At 38.0% G+C, this 23,821-nt stretch overlaps 1 protein-coding gene across 2 annotated transcripts in view; it reads left to right on the top strand.

Annotated features, from left to right (window-relative positions):
- The window catches only part of LOC140168604 (uncharacterized), a 40,117-nt gene extending 16,921 nt beyond the window's left edge, over positions 1 to 23,196 (top strand). For both annotated transcript variants that reach the window (XM_072192004.1, XM_072192005.1), the window contains exons 7-9: positions 5,884 to 6,108; positions 17,956 to 18,186; positions 18,928 to 23,196. In XM_072192004.1, coding sequence (XP_072048105.1) covers positions 5,884 to 6,108; positions 17,956 to 18,186; positions 18,928 to 21,941 — 3,470 coding nt within the window. In that variant the 3' untranslated portion in view covers positions 21,942 to 23,196. The remainder of the gene's footprint in view (positions 1 to 5,883; positions 6,109 to 17,955; positions 18,187 to 18,927) is intronic.
- Positions 23,197 to 23,821: the final 625 nt, after the last annotated feature.

Genomic DNA, 23,821 nt, shown 5'->3' on the forward strand with positions numbered 1-23,821 from the left:
AATTCACTTCAATTGAATCCTACCAAATGTAAATTTATATCAATCACTCGTAAACGTACTGCATATCCATCAGTGTACAGTATTTAACAACATCAATCTTGATCAGGTAAATAATCTTCCCCTCTTGGGTATCATCATTTTAGATAAGCTTAATTGGGATGCTCATGTTAAGGATGTTATAGCAAGAAGCAACAAACTTCTTGGTTTTATTCGCCATGTGGCCGGGGAATCTCCCCCATAGGTTCTCCTCCAATTATATCGCACCATGGTCTTGCCTATCCTCGATTATTGCTCCCCTGTCTGGATGCCCCACACAATGCGTCTTAAAAATGCTCTTGAACGTGTTCAGAGGACAGCCACCAGGGCTATTCTCCATCAGAAGCGTCACAAGGAGGAGTACACTGTTCGTTTGGAGCGTCTTGACCTCAGTTATTTACTTATCTGTCCCAAAGACGCGAATACATGTCCATTGCGCTTGTTTCCAAATGTCTCCTCAATGTTGACTGCTGCAATGCTGTGCCTGCTTCAAATAAAATCCGTCCGAATAGTAGGCATCCTGATCACCTTATTTTTCACCATCTCAAAGCCAAAACTGATGCTTTTCTTTATCACTCCATCCAACGCTTCCCTAAAAAATGGTCTGATCTCCCCCATCACATCACAGATATTTATTTGTGCAATAGTTTTAACTGCTTCAAACCTTTCAGTCCATTCAAGAAATACCATATTTGGTACCATCTGTGTTTTGTCGTGGAGATTGGTGAGGGAGGGAGGGGCATTATCTCAATATGTTGTAGTGTGTTTTATCCTGGTGTGTTTTATCCTGCTTGACTAAGTGCAATATATTGTGTCTCTTGAATCATGGGCTTCTTGCTTTTAATATAGTGCTGTTTTTAAAAACGTTTGTACTTTTAATGTGTTATTAATCTTTGTACTTTTTATGTGTATTTATAGTGCAGTTTATTTTCATGACCAGCTTGCAAGGGTGGGGTCCACTCATCTCTATAACATTTGCTGAGGAGAACGCCCTCAAAAAAATTTTTAATTCTTTTTTTTACACGATTGTAATGTACTTTAGTCAATAAAGATACTCTGCAAAAATCAAGACTTTAGGTGCTGTAGTTTTGTCAAAATCTGAGATTTTGAATAAAACGATGGAACCGGCGTTTTATTATTGACCTACCTTGACCTATGGCGTTCACTCCAACTTGGGGTTGAGTGGTGCCATCTGCTTCATGATGTCCTGCCACTTCCTTCTGTCTTGAGCTAGCCTGCTAGCGCTGACCAAGGAGCTGATGTGTACTTTGTTACAGTCGGCTTTCAGGCAGTCACTCCATCTTTTGGTGGTCTCCCTCTTGGGCGTTGCCATGGATATGTGCCTCAAATGCTAGTTTAGGAAAAGCGTGATGGTGGCATTCTCTGTATATGGCGAAGTGCGGAGTCTTTTGTTGAGATTCTGTCCAGGATGGTAAATTCCATGTCGAGGGTTTTTGCGAATGGTGGTGTTTCGGATCTTGTCGAGGCGTGACACTCCCATTATTTTGCTTGAAGGCACATCATTTCAAATGTTGAAAGTCTGTTTTCATCTTCCTTCCTTAGTGTCCAAGTTTCCGCTCCATACAACAGTATCGAGAGCGTAAGTACCTTATAGAGCTTGATCTTTGTGCTTCTCTGGATGTCTCTGGCGCTCCAAATCTTATGGAGTTTTTGAACAGTCCCTATGGCTTTCCCAATGCGTAATTTTACGTCCTCGGTGCAGGATCCAGATTGACAGATCTTCCCTCCTAGGTATGTAAACTCCTCAACTTGGGCTAGTGGTGTTCCATTGATATTTATATTTATTTGTGTGTTCTTTTTGGTGATTGCCTGTACCTCAGTTTTTCCTATGTTGATTTTCAGACCCAGTGTTGTACTACTCTCATGCACAAGGTTTACCAGAGTTTGTAGGTCTTTTTTATTTTCAGCTTCTATTGTGTTGTTATTCTCTTAGCGTAGGTTATTGATAAGCTGTCCCTGAATGTTTACTCCTATATTTGTGTCATGAAGCGCATATAACATGACCAGCTCAAGAAGGATGTTAAATAGCTGAGGTGATATCACGCACTTTGACGCACTCCAACTGCAGTAGTAAACCATTCTGTTAACTCTCCATTAACTCTTACAGCGCTTTCTGATTTCGGTAGAGTGCTTCTAGCAGCTTTATGATTTTGTTGGGGAATCCAAAGAATCCCAGTGCCTTCCACAGGCCCTCCTGCCACACAGAATCAAAAGCCTTTTCGAAGTCAATGTAACAGCAAAAGAGTCCTTTGTCCTTTTCTAGGTGTTTTCCATTACTTGTCTCAAGGTGAACAGTTGATCAATTGTTGACCGGCCTGGTCTAAACCCGCTTGGGCTTCTGATAAAATTTCTTCAGCCCTTTTCATGATACGTCTTTGAAGAATTAATGTGAGTACTTTGCATGAGTGACTAAGTAGGCTGATTCCTCTGTAATTGCCACAGTCTAGCTTGTCCTTTTTCTTGTAAATGGGGGCGATGATTGCCCTTCCCCAGTCGCTGGGGAACTCTTCTTCGTCCCATATTTTCTTACACAGTTTGTGAATAATATCCACTCCTCTGTCTCCTGCTGCTTTGAGTTCTTCACCAGTAATACTGTCATAGCCGGTGCTTTTCCATCGGAAAGCTTCCTTATTGAGCTGACAATCTCGTCACGCAGGATATCTGGTTCCACAGCAGAGGTTGGCATTTGGGGAATATTATTTGTGAATTCTTTGTCAACAGAGTTCTGTCTGTTGTATAGGTTTTGGAAGTTCTCTTTCCATCTTTCTTTGACATCATTTGCTTCAGAGAGTATTTCTCCCTCTTTGCTTTTCACTGTTTGCATTTTGGTGGTTGCTTTCTTTGTAATTTTCTTGATTGTTGAGTAGACTTCTTTGGATTTTGCAGCTTGATGTGCTTGATCTACCTTGATGCATAGGTCTTTAAGCCACTTGTCACGGCATCCTTTGGTTTTTCTCTTAATTTCACGATTTAGGAAGTTATATCTGCTTCGTTTGGTTGGATCAGTAAGTTTCTCTTGTTTGACTTTGCTTCTTTCCTGGGCAAGCTGGATAACTTCTTCACTTATCCAAGGTTTTTCCTTTTGGCTCTTTTTGTATCCAAGTATTTTCCCTGATGTTTCGCTGAAGGCGTTTTTAATTTCTGTCCACATGCTTTCAGTGTCCTGATCATCCTGCTCCATTAGTGGAGCAAAGCGTCCTCCAATTTCAATTTCATAGTCTCTTCTGGTTTTGTTTTATTATTACGATGGAAATATTAGTCAAACACGTATGCACAGTACGTACACGGTGTGCGGGATACACATACACACACACTCAGAGGATCGTACCGTATTACAACCGCGGGTGTAACATGCATGCGCGCTAGTAGTAAATTCCAATTTTCTACGCTTTACCTCACTTGTTCGGCTCAATATTGAAAGGGGACATATCCGACAGTAAAGCTAACATTTTATGGAAAATAAATACTAATCTATTTTTACAGAAATGTTATAATATGGCTTTAATTTGCCACTTTTTATGGGCCCTGGCAGCCCTTGCTTGCTGGTCTAATTTTGCTGTATATGTTTTTGAAATGCCTAATGAATAATAAACATATGTGCTGATAGGGCATTCCAAATGATCTTCTGTGGGAGATCAATTTGTACCTCAGAAATTTCATGGCAAGGTTGTGCAAACTGATAGAGTCTGAGTGTCTGAGACGAGGGTCAACTGTATGTAGGCCCAACAGTTTGATATGTCAGATTTTGGGACTGGCTTGATTTTAGAGCCAAAGTGAATTTTATTGGCTTACTTTATTCATTTTGGTTTGCTGATTTCAAAACAAGTTTTGCTACCATTGGCACCATTTTTAATAATTTCAAAATGGCTGCCAAAAAAAGTGCAGTGATTTGTAGTGCGCTACACACAGGCACAACGCCTAAACATTGATCCACAAGCCTCGGCACACTTTACAGTTGTCGCTAACCACTACGGCCCCATATCATTCCACAAACCAGACATTCCACAATTGACCTTCGCAGCCAGGATCAGCTCCCCGAGTTTTGTACAGGTTACAACTAGTCCTTAGACAATTAGCAGTAAGTAAGTCCAGGGGAATTTCAAGCTAACTCAATTTTTACATGACACCGTACTAACCACCGCCAGGGTTCAAACCCATAACCTCTCACACCATAGTCGAACGCCTTATCGATTGAGCTAACTTGACTAGTGTCAGACAGGTATGTCTACATTCTGTCAAACCAACCTTTTTTTCTTTTCTTTTGGGGTACTAAAACACATTTATGTTATGATGTTAAAAAAACATATCCCGGAAGTGTGGGGATATTCAAGATGGTGTTCAAAATGGCTGCTAAAAATCACAAAATTATAGAAAAATTCATGTATTGCCTATAAATCATAATCAAGTTGGAAAATGAATCATGAACTACTTTTCTTTGACCATTAGTGATGTTCATATCAAATGAAACAATTTGAATACTTCTGTTATATGTTTGTTACATAAATTGCACCCCTTCCTACTGAAAGTTCAGTGGCTCTGAAAAGAACTATTGAAATGGGCCCTCCCTTGTCCACTAAAAGGTTGCTGGATTTGATTCGTTATATAGTAGTAGGTGCCCCATTCCTACTGAACGTTTGGAGCCGCAGTAATAGGTGCCCCTTTCCTACTGTAGTGTCAGTGGCCCTGAAAAGAGCTGCTCATGCAGACTGCCCCATGCCCACTATAAGGTTGCTGGATCTGAGTCGTTACATAGTAGGTGCCCCTTTCCTACTGAACATTTGGTGGCTCTGAAAAGAGCTGTTCAAATGAACTGCCTCTTGTCCACTGAGAGTTTGGTGGCTCTGAAAAGAGATGTTTGTAGTAGGTGCACTTTTCCTACTAAACTGCCCCTTGTCCACTGATAGTTTTGTGGCCCTGAAAAGAGCTGTTGACTGCCCCTTATCTACGAAAGTTAAATAATCATATATAAAATATATATAGAAAAGTAGACTGCCCGTTGTGTACTGACTAGAAGAATATCAGCAACTATAATCAAAATAATTAATTTTTGATCATGAGAGCACATGTACCTACACTGCACCAAGCGCACTTTTTGATGTGTCCTACCCTTGACCTAGCTTTCAAATTAAACAATAGTTTGTGAATATTTCCATAGGATTTGCACTTAAAACAGTTCAAAATATGATCCAAGCTTATTATGAAGATTTCAGTGCAAGATGCCTCAGAATAATACAAATACATGAAGTGCCTGAGGTGCTAATTATAGGTCGAATACCGAACTTTAAAAAAAGAAGAAAATCCACATTTGTTTGAGTGGGCATAATTCTTAACATTGAAATTGATATTTAACATGCTAAGAATTTGGTTAATTTGAATTTGATACCTCACTCGTAAAAAGTTCAATCATATCTGGGGGTGAGACATTTTGCTTGCCTGAAGTAAGTGGCTGTCAACGTATGTCATCCATTGGTAAAAACCTACACTTTTCAACTTGGAGTGTATTGTGTGTGTAGTTGATACCAATCAAAGCGTATCTTTTCAAATCACACAAAAGCGTTACAATTTGGATGATTTGGAATCTTTTTTACACAAATGAGGTACGAAGCTGCAGCTAACATAATTCTCACATGTTCTTACACATGTTAAGAATTATAACCACTCAAAAAAGTGCTTATTTTTCTGTGGTTTAAATAAATGTTACATGTGGTATCAAAATGGAAATAACAAGATGGTGCACATGACCATGAGCAGATTTATGATGGGTTATGTCAGGGCTTTCTTTTATGTTGTGTTTAGAAATTGTTCAATTTGATTTATTTTATGCAGGAGAAAGCATAGGGGGAATTTACACATCAGATACTGTTGAAGGGGTGAAAGACAAGATACGGTATGAGCAAGGTATTCCACCAGAGCAGCAACGACTTACCGTTGCTGGTAGACAGCTTGAAGATGGCAAAACTCTCAGTGATTACAACATTCGGGAAACGGACACCATTCATTTGGAATTACTCCTTTGTGGTAGGATGCAAATATTCTGCAAATGTATGACAGGTGAGTTCAGTAAAACAGTGGGTATACCTAGAGTTCTGAATTGAATTGGTAGCATATAGGGCCTAATAAATAATAATAATATAATTGCTCGCACGAGTATTAGTGTTTACTTCTGAACGGAACATGGAGAATTAAAGAAAAGCCTGTTTTATTTAAATTATATTTACCTTCATTTAGATATTTATGACACTTTCATCAAAACAAATATTCAAACAGTGATAATGTGTAATATAATAAACATGAAATTTTAGTATTTTAAGAGTTGTATATTTTAGACGTTCTATGGCTTTTGTGGGATATTTGGTTAAAAAGATAGAGGGTTAAGCATGTTAAGTGCACAAAGTAGAAAAAAAGTGGCTATATCTCATTAACCAATTATCCACGACACTGAAATAAAGAAACCCTCACACCAATTTTGGACCTCTTGTCAGTCATTCAGAAAGAACGCATACTTTATTCGTGCCATGCTTTGAGAAAATTCATTGGAATCAGCCAGCTCATATTTATTGATTTATGGTCAACTTTTTCGCTCGCGGTAATTACCCGACCGAGCCTCCCAAACAATTACTTGAAAGCCAGTTGGCGCCTATAAACCAAAAGTTCCCTTAACCGGGAATGCACTATCTAACGATAGAGAAAATATAAAGACTCCATCTAACAATGGATAGAATATAAAGACTGCATCTAACGATGACAATATAAAAAGCAGCGGACTTACATATATCAAAAGAAATTAAATGGCTGACCCTTTCTCATTTTCATATTATATTCATATTTAGATTACATGGTGGGCATCAGTAGAAACCAACGCCAAATCTTCTAGTAGGCAAATACCCCCGAAGATTGGAAAGACTAAATAGAATTTATTAATGTAATATATGTATAATTATGTACATTAAATTGATCATTTTAGATCATAAAATGATCCAAAAAACTGCCCCAGATTCCTTGACACACATTGTCATGCTTTGAAAGCTTATGATATCGTATACATCACTCGGTTATGATGCCTACTCTAAATACAATAGGACAGCCTACCCTAGAATTCAACGCGATAACTAGCCGGCTGCGCAACCTCATAAAAACTTGATTACAATATTTCCTTTTTATATTTTGTTGAACAAGAAAAATCTGAGGGCATAGTACTTGGCCCCTGTCTAGCTACCCCATGCCAACCTGGTGTTGATTCCTTCCTTCCCGCTTATACACAACATTCCTCAACCAAAATACCGCCCAAGACTGAAATGGCATAAATTTTAACAATTTTACTAATGCTTCTGAAGAAGAAGCAACTTAACCACTATTTTACAACGATATTTGAACATTTATAACTGCGCCACAGCATAAAAACGTGTTGCTGAATTAGAACTGAACCTGAAATGATCTATTTGCGCACTCTCACACCTTAGTCATATTATTACGCACGGAAAGAACATCAGTATATTCTAACCCGAGGGCTCTCAACCAATTATGTTTTCCTTTCTCCTTCCAGACTCAAAATGGTACAATTTAAAATTAATTTTACTAGTGCTTCTGAGGCAGAAGCAAACTTCACCACACTATTTCACTGAGAATAATATTACAGCTGCGCAACAGAATAGAACATGTTGCTGAGATAGAAACTGAAGCAGAAGTGAACTACTCACACACGTACATCCATATAGTCACACTATTATGCAACACAAAGACCCGTGACATCCAACATATTCTGATTTCATTTCATTCTTAATTACATTTTGACTTAACGATGAAACCTTTATGTGATTTTTCTCACTCTTGCGATACTTATTTATGACGCCCAGTCCACTATTTTGATCAATTTTAATCCGATCAACCCTGGCATAAAGGGAGTGGTGGGTGGGAAAAATGTTACGCCCGCTCTGAATGCTTGACCGACAAAGAATGAATCCAAATAGCGACAACCCGTGCTGAAGTCCTGCCCGCGAAACTATCACGTGACTTCACTACGGAAGGCGATTCCAGCCACCGGGAAAATAGTGAAACTATCACGACTTCCCTACGGAAGGCGATTTCAGCCGCATGGATAACTGTGTTTTCATTCGACAAGAGAAAAAACCTGCATTATCCACGACACTGAAATAAAGAAACCCTCACACCGATTTTGGACCTCTTGTCAGTCATTCAGAAAGAACGCATAATTTATTCGTGCAATGCTTTGAGAAAATTCATTGAATCAGCCAGCTAATATTTATTGATTTATGGTCAACTTTTTCGTCATGTAATTACCCGACCGAGCCTCCCAAACAATTACTTGAAAGCCAGTTAGGCGCCTATAAACCAAAAAGTTCCCTTAACCGGGAATGCACTATCTAACGATAGAGAAAATATAAAGACTCCATCTAACAATGGATAGAATATAAAGACTGCATCTAACGATGACAATATAAAAAGCCGCGGACTTACATATATCAAAAGAAATTAAATGGCTGACCCCTTTCTCATTTTCATATTATATTCATATTTAGATTACATGGTGGGCATCAGTAGAAACTAACGCCAAATCTTCTAGTAGGCAAATACCCCCGAAGATAGGAAAGACTAAATAGAATTTATTAATGTAATATATGTATAATTATGTACATTAAATTGATCATTTTAGAAAAATGATCCAAAAACTGCCAACCAAGTTCCTGGACAAGTCAAGGAACTTGCCAGACTCCGCCCCTCTGTTTGCAGTTTATGCTTTTCATGCCATCTACTCCTCCATGCGTGCTTTGCGGTGAAGAAAATGATTGACGGTTCATTCAACCAATGCATTAGCCATGTTATATTTGGAATACCCAAAAGTCTGACAGGTAAGTGCAATAAATACTACTAGGTGATAAAAGGTTTAGGCTTTAACTAGGTTGACGACATGACACTGGATCAACCGACATGAGCATTCGTACTGTTGGAAATGAATGCCTGAATAATTTGTTTATTGGCTAATTCTTCCTATCTTTTGGGTAGATTTACGATGCGAAAACCCAATGCCAAACAAAGCAAACAAACCCCATGATAATTACTTCATTATTGGAATTATTGGAATTTTCATCCCTCAGAGCCTACATGTGATGTTCACATGTAGGCCCTACATATGTCACTGTCGACTTCTCATAGCCATTGTTATATTTGCCTAGATTGGAATACCCCAACAAAAGAATATCTGAATAATTTGTTATTGGCTAATTCTTCTTATCTTTTGGGTAGATTTACGTATGAGAAAACCCAATGCCAAACAAAGAAAAAATGCCCCATGATTATTAGCCTAGTTCATTATTGGAATTATTTGATTTTTCATCCCTCAAGGCGTACATGTGATGTTCAAATGTAGGCCCTATATGCCACTGTCGACTTCACATCTTTTGACTTAATACCCATACATGTTTCCTGCCCACTAAGGTGAATTTCCTTTTGTCTCTGGGGTCAACTAGGTGACCCTATTTAACATTCTGACGTAAATACACCGTAGAAGATCATACCGTAATTTGATTAATAAATAATATTTATTTCTTATATAGCGCAATTACATCAAAAGAACTCAAGGCGCTTTACAAAACATGGTATTAAATCCACATACATTTGTAAAAAATGAGAAGAATATTTGAGTTTACAATATTTAGAACATACAAAGAGTTCGAGCAAATATATTAAAGCCAGTTTAAAAAGACAATCAAAATATTGCACAGCGTGAGCCTAAATGGACATGATTAATCAAGATGCAATTAACTGTGAAATATACATTATAAACCACGCAAAATAGCAAACAATTCACATAGTACATATTGCACAACATAAATGCAACAGTAATTTCGAGATCAAAAAAGCAAGAAGCCATGCAATATGCATTATGCAAAAAAATTAATTTGTCTTCATTTAATAGACACAATTTAAAACCACAACTCTGTCTTACCAACTTGCGGTGAAGATTTCTGTTCTTTGTTTGATAGGTACAATAAGAGCATAAAATGCCATAACTTGATAATAAGGATGAATTCTGGACTTAATTTGATAGATCCAACTAAGCAAACTATTTACCTTCCATTTGTTATGTAAAATCGCTCTACTTCATTTAGCCATTAACTATATATATGTAATATGTTACTATGACTTTTATGCTGCCTCTAAGTGAATACCTAATAGCCCTTTTTGATAGATACCATTAAGAAAGACCTGTAATACTATAAAATTGTTTAACTTAATGACCATGAAGAGATCTGGTCTTCGTTTGGTAGATACAGGTAAGAAAATATTTGCCTCCAATTTGTTAAATTTCCCAAAAGGTAAACATAATTCATCTTTTTTGTTTTATTCATCTGATCCCCGTCAATAATATATAGTAATAATAAAGAAACATTTATGAAGCGCTAAAACAGAAGTCGCTAAGCGCTTGCAAGGCATGCCCTAAATACCAAATTATACAACAAATTATAAGTACATCAAACATGATAATTCAAATTCAAATTTACATATCAAAATAACATCAAACTACATAAAGCATGATAAGCACACCAAAACTATATAAAGCAGGTAATATTGAAACAAAATTATAGCAATATCATCATAAAATCAATGTACATGAACATATGCCATAGAGTTAAAAAGAAAACCACCGGGTTTTTCGATAAAAGCAGAAGAAACATCCGTGGGCCCGTCACCAAGAAGCCACTTGCACGCTTATTATTAAAAATGACGATGCGATAAAGAAGTAAGGGGGGACGTTACTAGTACTTCACCCTTTATGGATACACAGATCCAAAATACACAAATGGCAAGGCATCAATATTTGCGCATAAAGTCTGATTTGATGAGTAATATTCCAATCCCATTGTTTTCTGCCATAACGCTTCTCGCTATTTGTCCAACTCGCCAAAGTCAAGTTGTTCGATGTGGAATGACCCTTGTTTGTACCAATATATCAAAGATAATTCATGCAATAACATAATTGGTTAGTCGAGGGCTTAATGTATGGAATTTTATTAATTGAATGATCCATTGATGGCACCAAAATTATTCTTCCATCCCTCCAACTGTATCCTTACTATGCTTCCTGAATTGTTTAACCTGGATAGATTGCCAAAGAATTGTATAAGCTCCTTCCACTGATACCAACTTGATATTAAAGTGTTGACCTTTCCATCAAGCTATGAGCTGATCTTCGTCTATTGCTCACTGCCAATACCCATCCATAGCCATGTTAGAATTCAGTTCCATAATTGCTGATGCTATTTTTACTAGCCCAAGCACTGTATAATATGTTAATATTCGAGATGCAATAATACTCAATTTGAGGAAAACACTGTATTTTAATGAAGATGTAGTAGATCCTTTGTTATCTTTGCCTGTACTAAATATAGTTAGCTTGTTGTAGGCCTACATACTATAATTCTCCCCATATAGAAGTTCCCGTTCTTTCTTCTATCGTCCTTCCTTCTATCCCCCGTCTCGTAGAATCCATACGACCTGCAATTAAAAGACAGAAGAAAAGGGAAGCAAATCCTGTCTGCAACTTTATAGCCTACACTGAATACTGTATGTCATATACATGTATGTATATTATGAACCTCATATATATTCTACACTCCAACTCCTTTATTAATTTATACCACTTGCACTTTCAGACAACCTTTAACCTGCCAAATCTGTGATGAAAACAAATTCTAGTTGATGCCGAAGAATATCAAATTACATTTTTATTTAGTTTTGTTATTCGCCAAGACGGAAACACGCATGGCTTCCACAATAAAAATGTTTGCGCTTAAACTGTTTGAAATTGATAATAAAATTAAGCTAAATAAAATAGCCCTTAGGCCTATATCCTCAGAGAAATTTTTCAATTCCGAACAGAAATTTTGAACATGATTTTTTAACCTCACCAGTATGGGATTCATAAACATCCATACGTATAACTGTGACAACCCATCATGATATGTTATAGAAAAGGCTACCCGCATGATTCATCAATCTTTAGTATTCATGAGTACCAATAATTTTGATAACACATTATAAGAGTGATCACTGTTCATGCTCCATCGGCTACGAGTTTATTACGTAGCGTGTAAAGATTGGTTACGCATTCATGACTGGTTCTAATTTCTATTGTATTACTTTCTGATGTGACATACACGCATCTATTCAATTCTATGTCACTTCAATCATGCTTCAATGAACATGGTGCATAAGGGCAATTCCATGTTACTCGCGTTACATTTTTGATAAAATCAGCACCTTCAATGTCATATAAATACAATTGAACAAGGAGTTGGTTTATTCATCTTCTCTCCACATGTACTTACTGACCCAATGTATCAAATCACGTAAACTTTAATTTTGTAAATAACTAGATGAAACATTTATAGCAAAAAATGTGATTGTGACGCGCGTTACGAAAAATTACACCTTCAAAATTAGGCTTTTACTTGTTCAATATTTCTCCTCAAACAAACAGCTGCAGACAAAAGTTTATACCACTAAGTAATTACCTTATATCTCAGCTGTATTACAGAAACAAACACCAAGTATATTTGAGATTGGTATTTTAAAATGGCCAACTTTCGCTAAATTGGTGCGTGACTCGCGTTACGTGACTCGCGTTACGCTCACTATTTTGATTACATGGTCCCACTTTGAAAGCTTTAAACACGCTCACTTTCATTTCCATTGTGGTCAGTTTTACTTTAGCACTATAAAAATACTGTAATTCAGCATTAAAAAGGACCCTCTCCTCTGGGGTAGGGTGGTGGTGTGGTGTGGTGGGGTGGTACGGGGGCTAATGATGGAAATTAAAAAAAACTGGCAATTTGAATAAGAATACAATTTTCATATACATTTATTACATAAAATGCATTGAAAAACTGTATGGAAACATTCATATACACCAGGCACAAAAAGAAACTTGTCAGTTATAGTCATCCTTGCTGTTTTTAAACAACCTGTTAAAACAACCTGATCATTTTGGATTATTCTGATATATACATTTTGTTAATTGACTTTGCTTTTCACTTGACACCCTGTTCGTAAAAATTGAACAAGAATTGACCACGACATACGCCTCCAAACTCTCAAACCCCAAAATTAAAAGTTGCAATTTCAACGATTTTCAATGGGATGCATCGTTGTGTTGTACACAAGCACCACGGGCCGATCAATAAAGCACACTGTGTAACAGGCACAATTGAATCGTTAAAATTGCAACTTTCGATTTTGGGATTTGGAGGCACATATCTTGTTCAATTTTTGCTCGATTTTCATGAACAGGATGTCAAACGAGAAAGCAAAATCCAACTAATAAAATGTATATTTCAGAATAATGCAAAATTATCAAGTTGTTGAACAGCAAGGGTGACTACATGTATAACTGATGAGTTTCTTTTTGTGCCTGGTGTATATATGCAAAACTGATATAGACCATTTATGGTTTGCAAAATGGGTTCCTAAAAATGTTCCATATTTATGTGCAAAGAGGGGTAAGGATTTTTTGGCAGGCTGAGAAGAGGATCAAGCAATTGATGGCAGGCTAAGAGGGGAGGTCAGCTTATTGCAGAGCCCCTAGTAGCAAAATATAAAAGGCTGTCGCTGATCAATGTGGAACACATTCCTCAGACTTGATTTATTCATCTTCTCTTTACATGTATCAAATCACGTAAACTTGTAATTTGTGAATAACTCTATGTAACGATGTAACATTTATTGGCAAAAATGTGGTTGTGACTTTTGTTACTAAAATTACCCCTTCCAAATTGAGCTTTTACTTTTTCAATATTTCTCCTCAAACAAGAAGCTGCACACAGTTTACCTTTTACTGCAGCTATACTACAGAAGCAAACATTGAGTACATTTGAGTTTGGTATTTTTAAAATGGCCAACTTAGTGTGTGACTCGAGTTACGTGACTGTTACACTCACTATTTGATAACACAGCTCAATTTGAAAGCTCTAAACATGCTCTATTTAATTTATATTGTGGAATTCAACTTTAAACATGACCTTCTGTTCTGGGGTTAGGTGGAGAAACTGGGGTGGAATGGTGGCAGTGGGTGTTTGTAATGGAAAGTCAAATTGTAAATTTGAATTCACAGATGGGGACAAAAACAATTTCCAGTCCTGCAATTTGTTAAGTGATGTACAATAATTATGAGTCCTGGGGAGGGTAAAAGTGGGAGGGAGAAGTTTTAGTGATTATTTATGGATTATTTTCTAGCCCTACTGTATAGAGAGCTGTATAATATGTGTGACTCGCGTTACAATATCGTGACTCGCGTTACATTGTGACTCGCGTTACCCTTTTGAATAGTCTGTCTCTGGTGGTACAATTGTAGCAAACCAAAAACCTTATGAAATAATTATGAGTTATGACCCAAACCAGGAGGAAAATGAAAGGAACATTTATAACCCTTTAGATTTTTACTGCATTAAAAGTTGTTCTTTTGTGACTCGCGTTACATGCTTAACATTATACAATTTGCCGTGCCATCCTGACCATTACCAACACAGCTTCCTAATTTTTTATTTTTTATTTTGACAAATTATGTATCAAACAACACTATCACAAAAAAGAATTGTTTTTGTTCCATATATTAATGAGAAAAAAATTAATTACTTTTGACTATCTGCTATTAACAAGATGTAGGAAAATACATTAAATCCTTCAAATCAATGAAAAAAAAAATACTGCAGCTGATATTCATTTGAAAATTTCTTTTTTTTTAACTTTAAAGGGTGTATAATCAAAATATATCATCAATCATTGCCAATTGCAAAGTTCATATTTTTGAAAAAATGTCATTTTAACATGGAATTGCCCATAACATGATGACCATAGAGGTCGCGTCCCTGAAGTCATGATTAGATTACGTAGGCCTATTTGTATTGTTATAAGAAAATTAACCCAGGTTTTCTACCCATGGCCTCCGAGCTGAAATACAGCAAGATTATAACGTTAGATTGAAATGCAACCTGTATTTTAGAATACTAAAGTAGTTATCTGGATCTATTCTCCATGGCTAATATCGAAAGGTGGGCTAGAACCCAATTATTCACTGCTAATAAAACTGATTAACGGCAAAGTTTAACAAATTTATTGATGAAAGCAAATATCTCACCGATTTATCACCTGTTGTTAGTCATCGGACGTTGCCATTATGTTCCAGCATAAAAAGGTCTCGTAACGCCTGGCCTCCTCAATATAGGCCTAATTGAATCGAGTAATTTAGACAAATTTATGCAGACAACATCTTGATTATCTTTCGCCGTCACAGTTTATTCCATGTGAAGAAAGCTGTATTGTATACGCTTGCTGATTTAATACGGCCTCTTCGTTGTCCAATAAACATGATAAATAGAGAGAAAAAAAATGTTACGCCCGCTCTGAATGCTTGACCGACAAAGAATGAATCCAAATAGCGACAACCCGTGCTGAAGTCCTGCCCGCGAAACTATCACGTGACTTCACTACGGAAGGCGATTCCAGCCACCGGGAAGATAGTGAAACTATCACGACTTCCCTACGGAAGGCGATTTCAGCCGCATGGATAACTGTGTTTTCATTCGACAAGCGAATTAAACTGCATTATCCTAAAGATATGCGACCGCTGACTTTTTTGTGGGATATTTGGTTAAAAAGATAGAGGGTTATAAGTGCACAGAGTCATGCGATATGTCAAACTTTTCCACTGGTACGTTGAACACGGACCGATTGGCGCAAGGTTCATATTGGTGCGTATGCACCAAATATGTATCTTGTATAATATACAGTCCAACCTCTCTTATCCGGACCTCTTTTATATGGATCTCTCTGTTATCCGGATGTGCAATCTTCACAGGGAAATATGTTTTTGATGATTTACCACAGGTAATTCCATGCTCTGAATGCTTAGAATGACATCTATGTTGCAAAAAGCACTCTAAAGACGTCTTTTAGTGTTATTACACCATGTTTAAACAATCCTTTGTTGTCCCAATTTCAGTACTTGGAACAGTCAATGCAGAATTACATGTAATTCACTTATCCGGATTTTTCACTTATCCGGACAATGCTTGGTCCCATCATGGCCGGATAAGAGAGGTTGGACTGTAATAATAAAGCAGCATTTATTATGCGCATTATGAATAAAATCACTCAATGCGCCTCACATAATTAACAACAATACAATCAGAATTGAATACCTGAGTGGAAGAAGGGCCCAATTCCAATTTTTTTACAAAACTGAGTAGACCCAGCATTTTATTGCCAGCAGACTGTTCTTCCTTGTGTGTGAAAGATGAGCCAAAATCCACTCTCTAAATAATCTTCCACACATCAATAATAACACAACCATTTATATACAATCGATTTAAAGGGAGTCTCCGGCAATCATAACATTATGCATTAACAAACTCATATTGTCCATAAAAAAATGAATAAAAACAGTCGGCTCTCAACACGCGATATTCAAAATTCCCGCGCCGAAATTGTCTAAGTGCAATGACGTATTGGTTATTTGTGCTCAATTGTTGTCAGCCTTCATTGTATTACTGGGACGTCATTGCACTCGACAATTTTGGCGCCCAGGTATTTTGAATATTGCGTGTTGAGAGATGGATACTTTTATTCATTTGTATGGTCAGTCGGTCACTATGAGTTTGTTTTAAATAAAATCATGTGATTCGTGCTTTATAATTATTTTTCTTACATATAAGGCACAATGTTGTGATTGCCGGAGACTTCCTTTAAGACGCATGGATGCGAGGCCCACTAACAAGAGCCCAACAGGCCAGTGTACCTCGCATACCATGTGCCATTGCACAGGAACACACAAAGAGAAACACCCATACAACGCTATGCGGATACAGAACCCCACAATAACCAAGCAAAAATCCACCCCAGAACCGTGCAACATCTACCAAATTATGTAAAATTTTAATCAAATTGGTTGAAAACTCTACACAACCCAGCAAACACCACATAGCATGAGGCAAAACTCCCCCCAATCACTATGAGGCTCCATACCCATATAATGCCATGTAAAAAAAATCTCTCTGTGTGCAAGTAACAAAAGCATATTGTCAATCAAATCAGATCAATTATACATACACAAAAAATACAATCCTATCAATCATCATAATAGAGTGGCAAAACACACACAACCGCATCCAAACAAAAAAGTCTGGGACGCGACAGCGTATCCTCAAACACCATACCATGAGTGCTAGATGCACAGATATGGCTCCTGGGAGCCACAGCCATGCATCCCACACAACATGTGTACAATTAATAACAATCAATAAAGTGTAACAATAGTTACAAAATGCGAGAAACAAATAAAAGCACAGTTTCATGAATACCACATGACAGAGCAGAAAAACATCACTGAGCTCACACAACCACCTTCCAACATGGCTACCGTGTGAGCCCAATAATCATGTAAATGAGAGGCCCACCGTCACAACTCCAAGAAAGCAACAACAGTGCACCTCGCATAGCCCCCGCTCATGCACAATAATAACAAATAATAAATGAAGTAAATTAATACACCACATGGCAATAAAGACACGAACATGGATTTTTTTTATAAATCACAGATTAACTTACGATTAGCATTGCTTGTAAGGTACCCATCTACTGAAGCAATAAACTCAATAGAAATCGATGCAAATGTTTCTTGAATCTTTTAAGGATATTAAAATACACTGTATGGAATAAAGGGCTGAGATTTATCATTACAAATTGCAATTATTTATAGACACAAAAACTCTCCTCAGGATACCTTATATCAAGTCATACATGTAAATGCTTACTTTGCTTTTGGTGTTTATTTCTCATCTCATGTAGGATTAATATCTTCAAAAGCCTTTTGAATTATTTATGCAGGACACAAAATCACCCTTGAGTTTGAACCAGATGAAACCATTGAAAGTGTCAAAGCCAAGATAGAGGCCAAGGAAGGTATTCCACAAGACCAACAAGGACTACTCTTTGGTGGTAGACGGCTAGAAGATGGCAGACTTACTGACTATAACATTCAGAATGAGAGCATGTTACATCTTGTTAATGTTTTGCCCCATAGCCATCATGGAGAAATTCGCAGTGATTCCCTGTCAGGTAATTGTACTATGGTAACTTTGACACTTTGTATAAAACTCCTTGTTGAGTTCTCCCTGTTTGATGGTATACCTCCACTACACTAGGATCTGAATGGATCTCAAACATGCTCATACACAAACCTTTCAATGTTTGGAGTACAAAAACCACTGCCACTGGAAATGAGAACATTTTGGTTCATAATGATGTACAGTAATGGTTTTAGCTTGTATTTCCCAAAATATTTTAAAATGAGATTAAAGAGCAAAGCTTGTAAAAAATTAAAACGTTGGGTTTATTTTCTGATGTCATTTTCTTGCAAAAATTATGCTTAAATGGCAGCACAATTGGGTGGTGTGGGGGTGTGTTGGTCAGAGGGTGTGTCGGTATTTAGTATACACTTTTATGTTAGGGTTTTAAGGACAGTTAAAATACTATTTCAACCTCTGTCAAAGCTGCACTAAGGGAATCTTATGTAATGGTGGTGTCATTTTAAAGGGCAACTTGTAAAATAGGCTGAAAATGAAATGGTGTTCTTAAATGAAAACCAAATCCAATTGCAACCAAACTTTGGTAACACTGTGAACCGTCATATAATGTTGGTCAGTAGCCATATTTGATGACCTATAATATGAGTGACCGCAGCGCCAGTTGTTGACTTTGGTAAAGAGCCTGCAGCTTTTGGGATAAATACAAGTTCTTATTGATATATGATTCTAAAACTGCTATATTATTTTATTTTCATCTTTATGTTGTTTTTAGGTCTTGTGCACAGAATTCAACAACATCTGAAACGAACATACTGCAGCAATGAGTCAGTTAGAGCATTTTATCAGCCTGTGACCAGGATGGCAGGTGATGTCCTGCCTGTAGGCCTCAAAGTTGTGAAAGAAGGTAATCCATCAGTGTATGAAAGGGGTAAAGTGTTAACATCATATTCACATTTGTTTGGGCTTGTAGACAGTGCAAACAAACCCTGTACTCATATTATACTGTATGATCACATAGAAAAAGGAAAGACAACATTAATATCACAGATTGCATACCAGTGGGCCACAAAAACACCAGACAGTATGTCAAAGCTAGACCAGTGGTATTTGGACAGGTTCCAGCTTGTGTTTGTTATTTCAGGTGACAAAGTCAAAGCTAACATGGATCTGGTAGATACTATCAGAGATCAATACTCGTTCAACATTCCCAGGCAAGATTTTGTAGATGTGTTACGTCAGAACAAGTGTTTGTTTGTTATAGATGGATATGACGACTTGCTTCATGTAGGGCGCTCCATGGTAATGAAAGATCCGTTGTTAGATGAGAATTTTGTTATCGTTACCAGTAGAACTCGTGAGGTGGGACGATTCAGCATTGATCATCCACAGTGTATTTATGTGTCTGTAACAGGGATGTCAGCAATTCAGATCCAGACATACATCAGGTTTTTCTTTGGTCCAGAATCTGGTATGGCAGATGCTCTTATTGATGTAATTAACTCCAACCAAAGTTTGCAGTCACTAGCATCTATTCCCATGATTCTTCCTGTGATTTGCATCACATGGCAAAAGCAGTTAGAACAAAATTGTGAGAACAGGTCATTACAAGTCACACATGTTGTTCAAAATGTGCTTGGATATAGGTTGGAGCGACTGGGAGTCAATGAAGAGATACATGACCGTTACTTCAGTAATATCCATACAGTGCTAAGCAGAGTGGGAAGGTTTACCATCAACAGTTTGTTTGAAAATGAGTTGAGCATTCATATTAGAGAGAAGCTGTTGAAGAAGGATGGTTTAGAATATATGTCCACATTAGGTTTAGTACATAGAGGCATCTCGCGGCAGTCAGTACATATAAAATATGAATCTGAATCTACATACACATTCAATCATCGCATTTTTCAGGAATATTGTGCAGCTGTTTTCTGGGCAAGTTTATTTCAGATTAAGACAGGAAGATTTATCTTTTACTTACACAAGTTGAATAAGAAAAATACGGTCAGTTTTCAGAATATGATTCAGTTCTGTTGTGGGGTAGAGCCTGATGCTATCGCATTCATTGCACCATACTTACTCAAACTATCCGAGGCACCTATGCCGGCACCTATAGATATGGATCAATATGGACTAGAGTATGCAGAGCAAGAAGATGTGCTGACTGGTTGGGCAAGTAACTACTGCTCAACAAAGTCGGAGACAATTGACAGCCATGGAGGTATTATAAGCTTGTCTGATGTAGATGTGGTGCTGAAAATCCCACAAGGTGCTTTGAAGGAATCCATTGCAGCTTCAGTGACAGTTGATGCAATGGAAGAGCATCCAACATTAGAAGAGGACCAACTTATTCTAGGGCCTGTCATCTCATGCAAACCAGATGGAGAGAAGTTCCTGAAACCAGTCACTATCTCTGTGCCACACTCTGGAGTCAATATAAATGAGAAGTGTCTTCAAGTGTGGCGTAAAAGCCATTCACAGGTAGGAAAAGATTCTTGGCAGAAGATTTACGATGGCTCAACAAATTATGCCGAAGATGATGTCAGGGTCGTAGTCGAGGGAAGCAGAATCAAACTCAGAGTAAGTCATTTTACACTCTATGACTTTGTTACAGCACCAATATCTATGCTTAGTAGCTGGCTCATACCAGAACTAAAACTTGATATTTTAGCATACATGTATCCTGCCGACATACGTATAGCCTGTGACAGCGTGAACTTCAGAGTGTATGCTGTTAAGATGCATGATCCAGCAAGTAGAAAATTGGTCGAAGAGACAGAGAAAAATTATCATTCAAGTGGCATGTGTTGTATACCATGGAGCTTTGTGCTGAAGCAAAATGGGAGTAACATGAAGGTGACTGTACAAGACATTGACCCTGTAAACAAATGGCTTCCCACTAGAGACAACACTACAACAGGGGATATATTGTATGCCAATCTTCAAGCTGGGGGACCAGGATCAAGATGTGAAATCAAGTTCTGTCCGCATGATGTTAGGGAACAAGCTGAGTGGTTTGAAGGATCTTTTAAGACGGAACAGGACGGAAATCCCAATACTATTGAGAGAATTTATTTTGATGATTCTACGGCAAGAAGAAGTGTTGAGAGAGAGAATGGCCAGCAACCGCCAGTAGCCCAAGCTAACAAACCTGATCCTGCTTTGGAACAGGCGATTCCAAGGCGCCCAAGAGTGGATGGTCATCGTCCAGTAGCTGCAGCTACTGAACCTGACCCAGCTGCCACTCCAGGACGATCTTCTTTGGCGCAGCATTCAAAGAAGGCAGCCAGCAATCCTAGCACACCACGGAACAAAGGTCAAGGTGAAGGAAAGTCTAAAATCCATGATGGTGCCTCTTCATCTAACAAACCTTCATATAGAGGATCAGATGATTCAAGAAGTGCTGCAAAAGAAGAGCAGAAGATATCGAGGTCAAAGATCATTCCAATGTTTGCAGCATGCAGTATCACACACAAGTCTGGATCTAGTGCACCAGCAAAGTCATCCAGTGGCGACTTTGCGCCTTTCTTCAAGACGGTTGCTAGAAAGATAGAAGCAAGATGGAAAGAAGTTGCACATGCATTAGAATTCACACCTGAGCAATGTGAAGAATTTGAAGGGGGTGTGTCCTATGGATCATGGTGGCCAGTTTATAAAATGTTGCTGGCATGGCAAACCAAATTGGAATTGCCATCATGTGATGGTGATGAGTTTAGGCAGTTAAGAGACATCCTTGCAGATGCTATTAGACCTGTGGATGACCTTCTTGCAGATCGGATAATGAGCTAGTCTTTTCTGTCAAACAAGATCTTCCCTTATGAATGTGCTCTTACTATAGTAACCACTTTATGTCATCCAAAGGAATGACCGTATATAGGCATGAGTTGGGTGTGTCAGTGTATCTGTCTGTACATCAATGGTATGTAAAGCCTTTGGTTAATGGTTCTATGGGAACCTTGTATTGGTGGTGTTCAAGGTTGTTATACTTTGAGGTCAAAGGTAATTTGAGGTCAACTTAGAAAATACATTTAGGAAAAACTTTTGTTTGAAATATTATCTCATGCATGGACAGTTCAAATCCTATTACAACCAACTTGAGTCTGAGCTGTACTATGGGAATGTTTGTGTATTTGTGGTGTTCAAGGTCAAATACTGAGGTCAAAGGTCATTTGAGATAAACATGAAAAATACAATTATTTAAGACTTAGTTAAATCATGCGTTGGGGTGTTCAAAGTCACTTACCGAGATTAAAGGTCATGTGAGGTCAACTTGTTAATTCATTCATTTCAGTCGACTGTGGAGCGGACGACTACATAGTTTCTCCAAGCACCATGGCTCATTGCAAGTGAGGCAATAGCAACTGGCTGTAAATAGTTGGTAAATTGTTGGTATCCCCAACGTCTGTATGTAAGTCAGATAGCTATATCATAGCTTGTCCTGCGTTGCACTTGTCTCCTTTTGTCATGTGATGGAAAAGAAAGAGCACATCTTCTACAGGGCTCTTCCACTGGCATCCTCGGGATGTGTCTGAGGAAGCAACGTTACTAGGTTGATGAGAGGCTTGGGTGTTGGTCCTAGGATAAATCCGGGCATTGCTCACACAGTCAGTTACTTGATGTTGAGCATAATCCTTTAGTATGATGTGGTAAATGCATTTATCTTGTTACCAGATATTACACAGGATTCACATCGTATAATTGCACTGTTATACAGGTGGTGTTGTAAAGCCTGATATTGGTCTCCAAAGGTGCTCTAACTTCCAAAAACCAATCTAAGCAAGTGCTCTCTGCCTGGTTAGGTCGCTGGTACAAGAGGCCATCGTTGATCCCAGATATTTGATGTTTGATACATACTTGATAGTGATGTCTGTGGCTGTTGGTTGCAGTTGACTGTCATCTACTCAGTTGTAGGTATGTTGATGATGAAACCGAAAGGTTCTGCTGTGCCTGAGCTTGCTGTTCTGGTCAGTTGTGCAATGCACAATGCAGTGGCGGATTTAAGCTGTCAGCAAGTGACAAGGCCCCCTGTTATTTTGGCCAAAGGCCCCCCCTGATTTTTTTTTTTTTGCTTTAAGGTTCAGCCGGTGGGTAAAATAGTACTGAAAAGGTTATATATGCCCGTGCATGCAAGAGGACATTCTATTTATGCCTGCATTTATGATTCTTGAAAAGTTTCATTAAATTTTGCCCGTTTTGACCACAGCAAGAGATCAAAAGTCAAGGGCCCTAGCTGCCCAAATTTAGTATTTGGGAATACAATTTCTATAGAATCAGGACTACGAATTGGTGCATTGCACATTCTCAAAATACAAGTAGGTCATCTAGTATGCATGGGTCCAGGGCCCCCAATGTTAGATATATGCGTATCATCAAAGCTCTAAAACTACAAAGGACCCCGTATGTGGACCGTGATGCACTTAAGCCCGAAGGTCTTTCCCCTTAGATATGAATTTTGCCAATTTTGGCCCGGATACCCAAGATCAAGAGTTCCCAGGGGCCCAAATGTCAATACAAAGAGCCTGTCGTTTCTCAATAACTATTCATGAGTTCCAAAGTTCAGATCATTAATAATAGGGTGATGAGATGTCAGATCCATTAAAATAATGACATAAGCCTGAGTGTGCCTATGATTATGTATGCAATCTTGAGAGTAATGTTGTCTTTCAAGG

Source organism: Amphiura filiformis, chromosome 13, assembly GCF_039555335.1.
Source record: "Amphiura filiformis chromosome 13, Afil_fr2py, whole genome shotgun sequence".
Lineage (NCBI taxonomy): Eukaryota > Metazoa > Echinodermata > Ophiuroidea > Amphilepidida > Amphiuridae > Amphiura > Amphiura filiformis.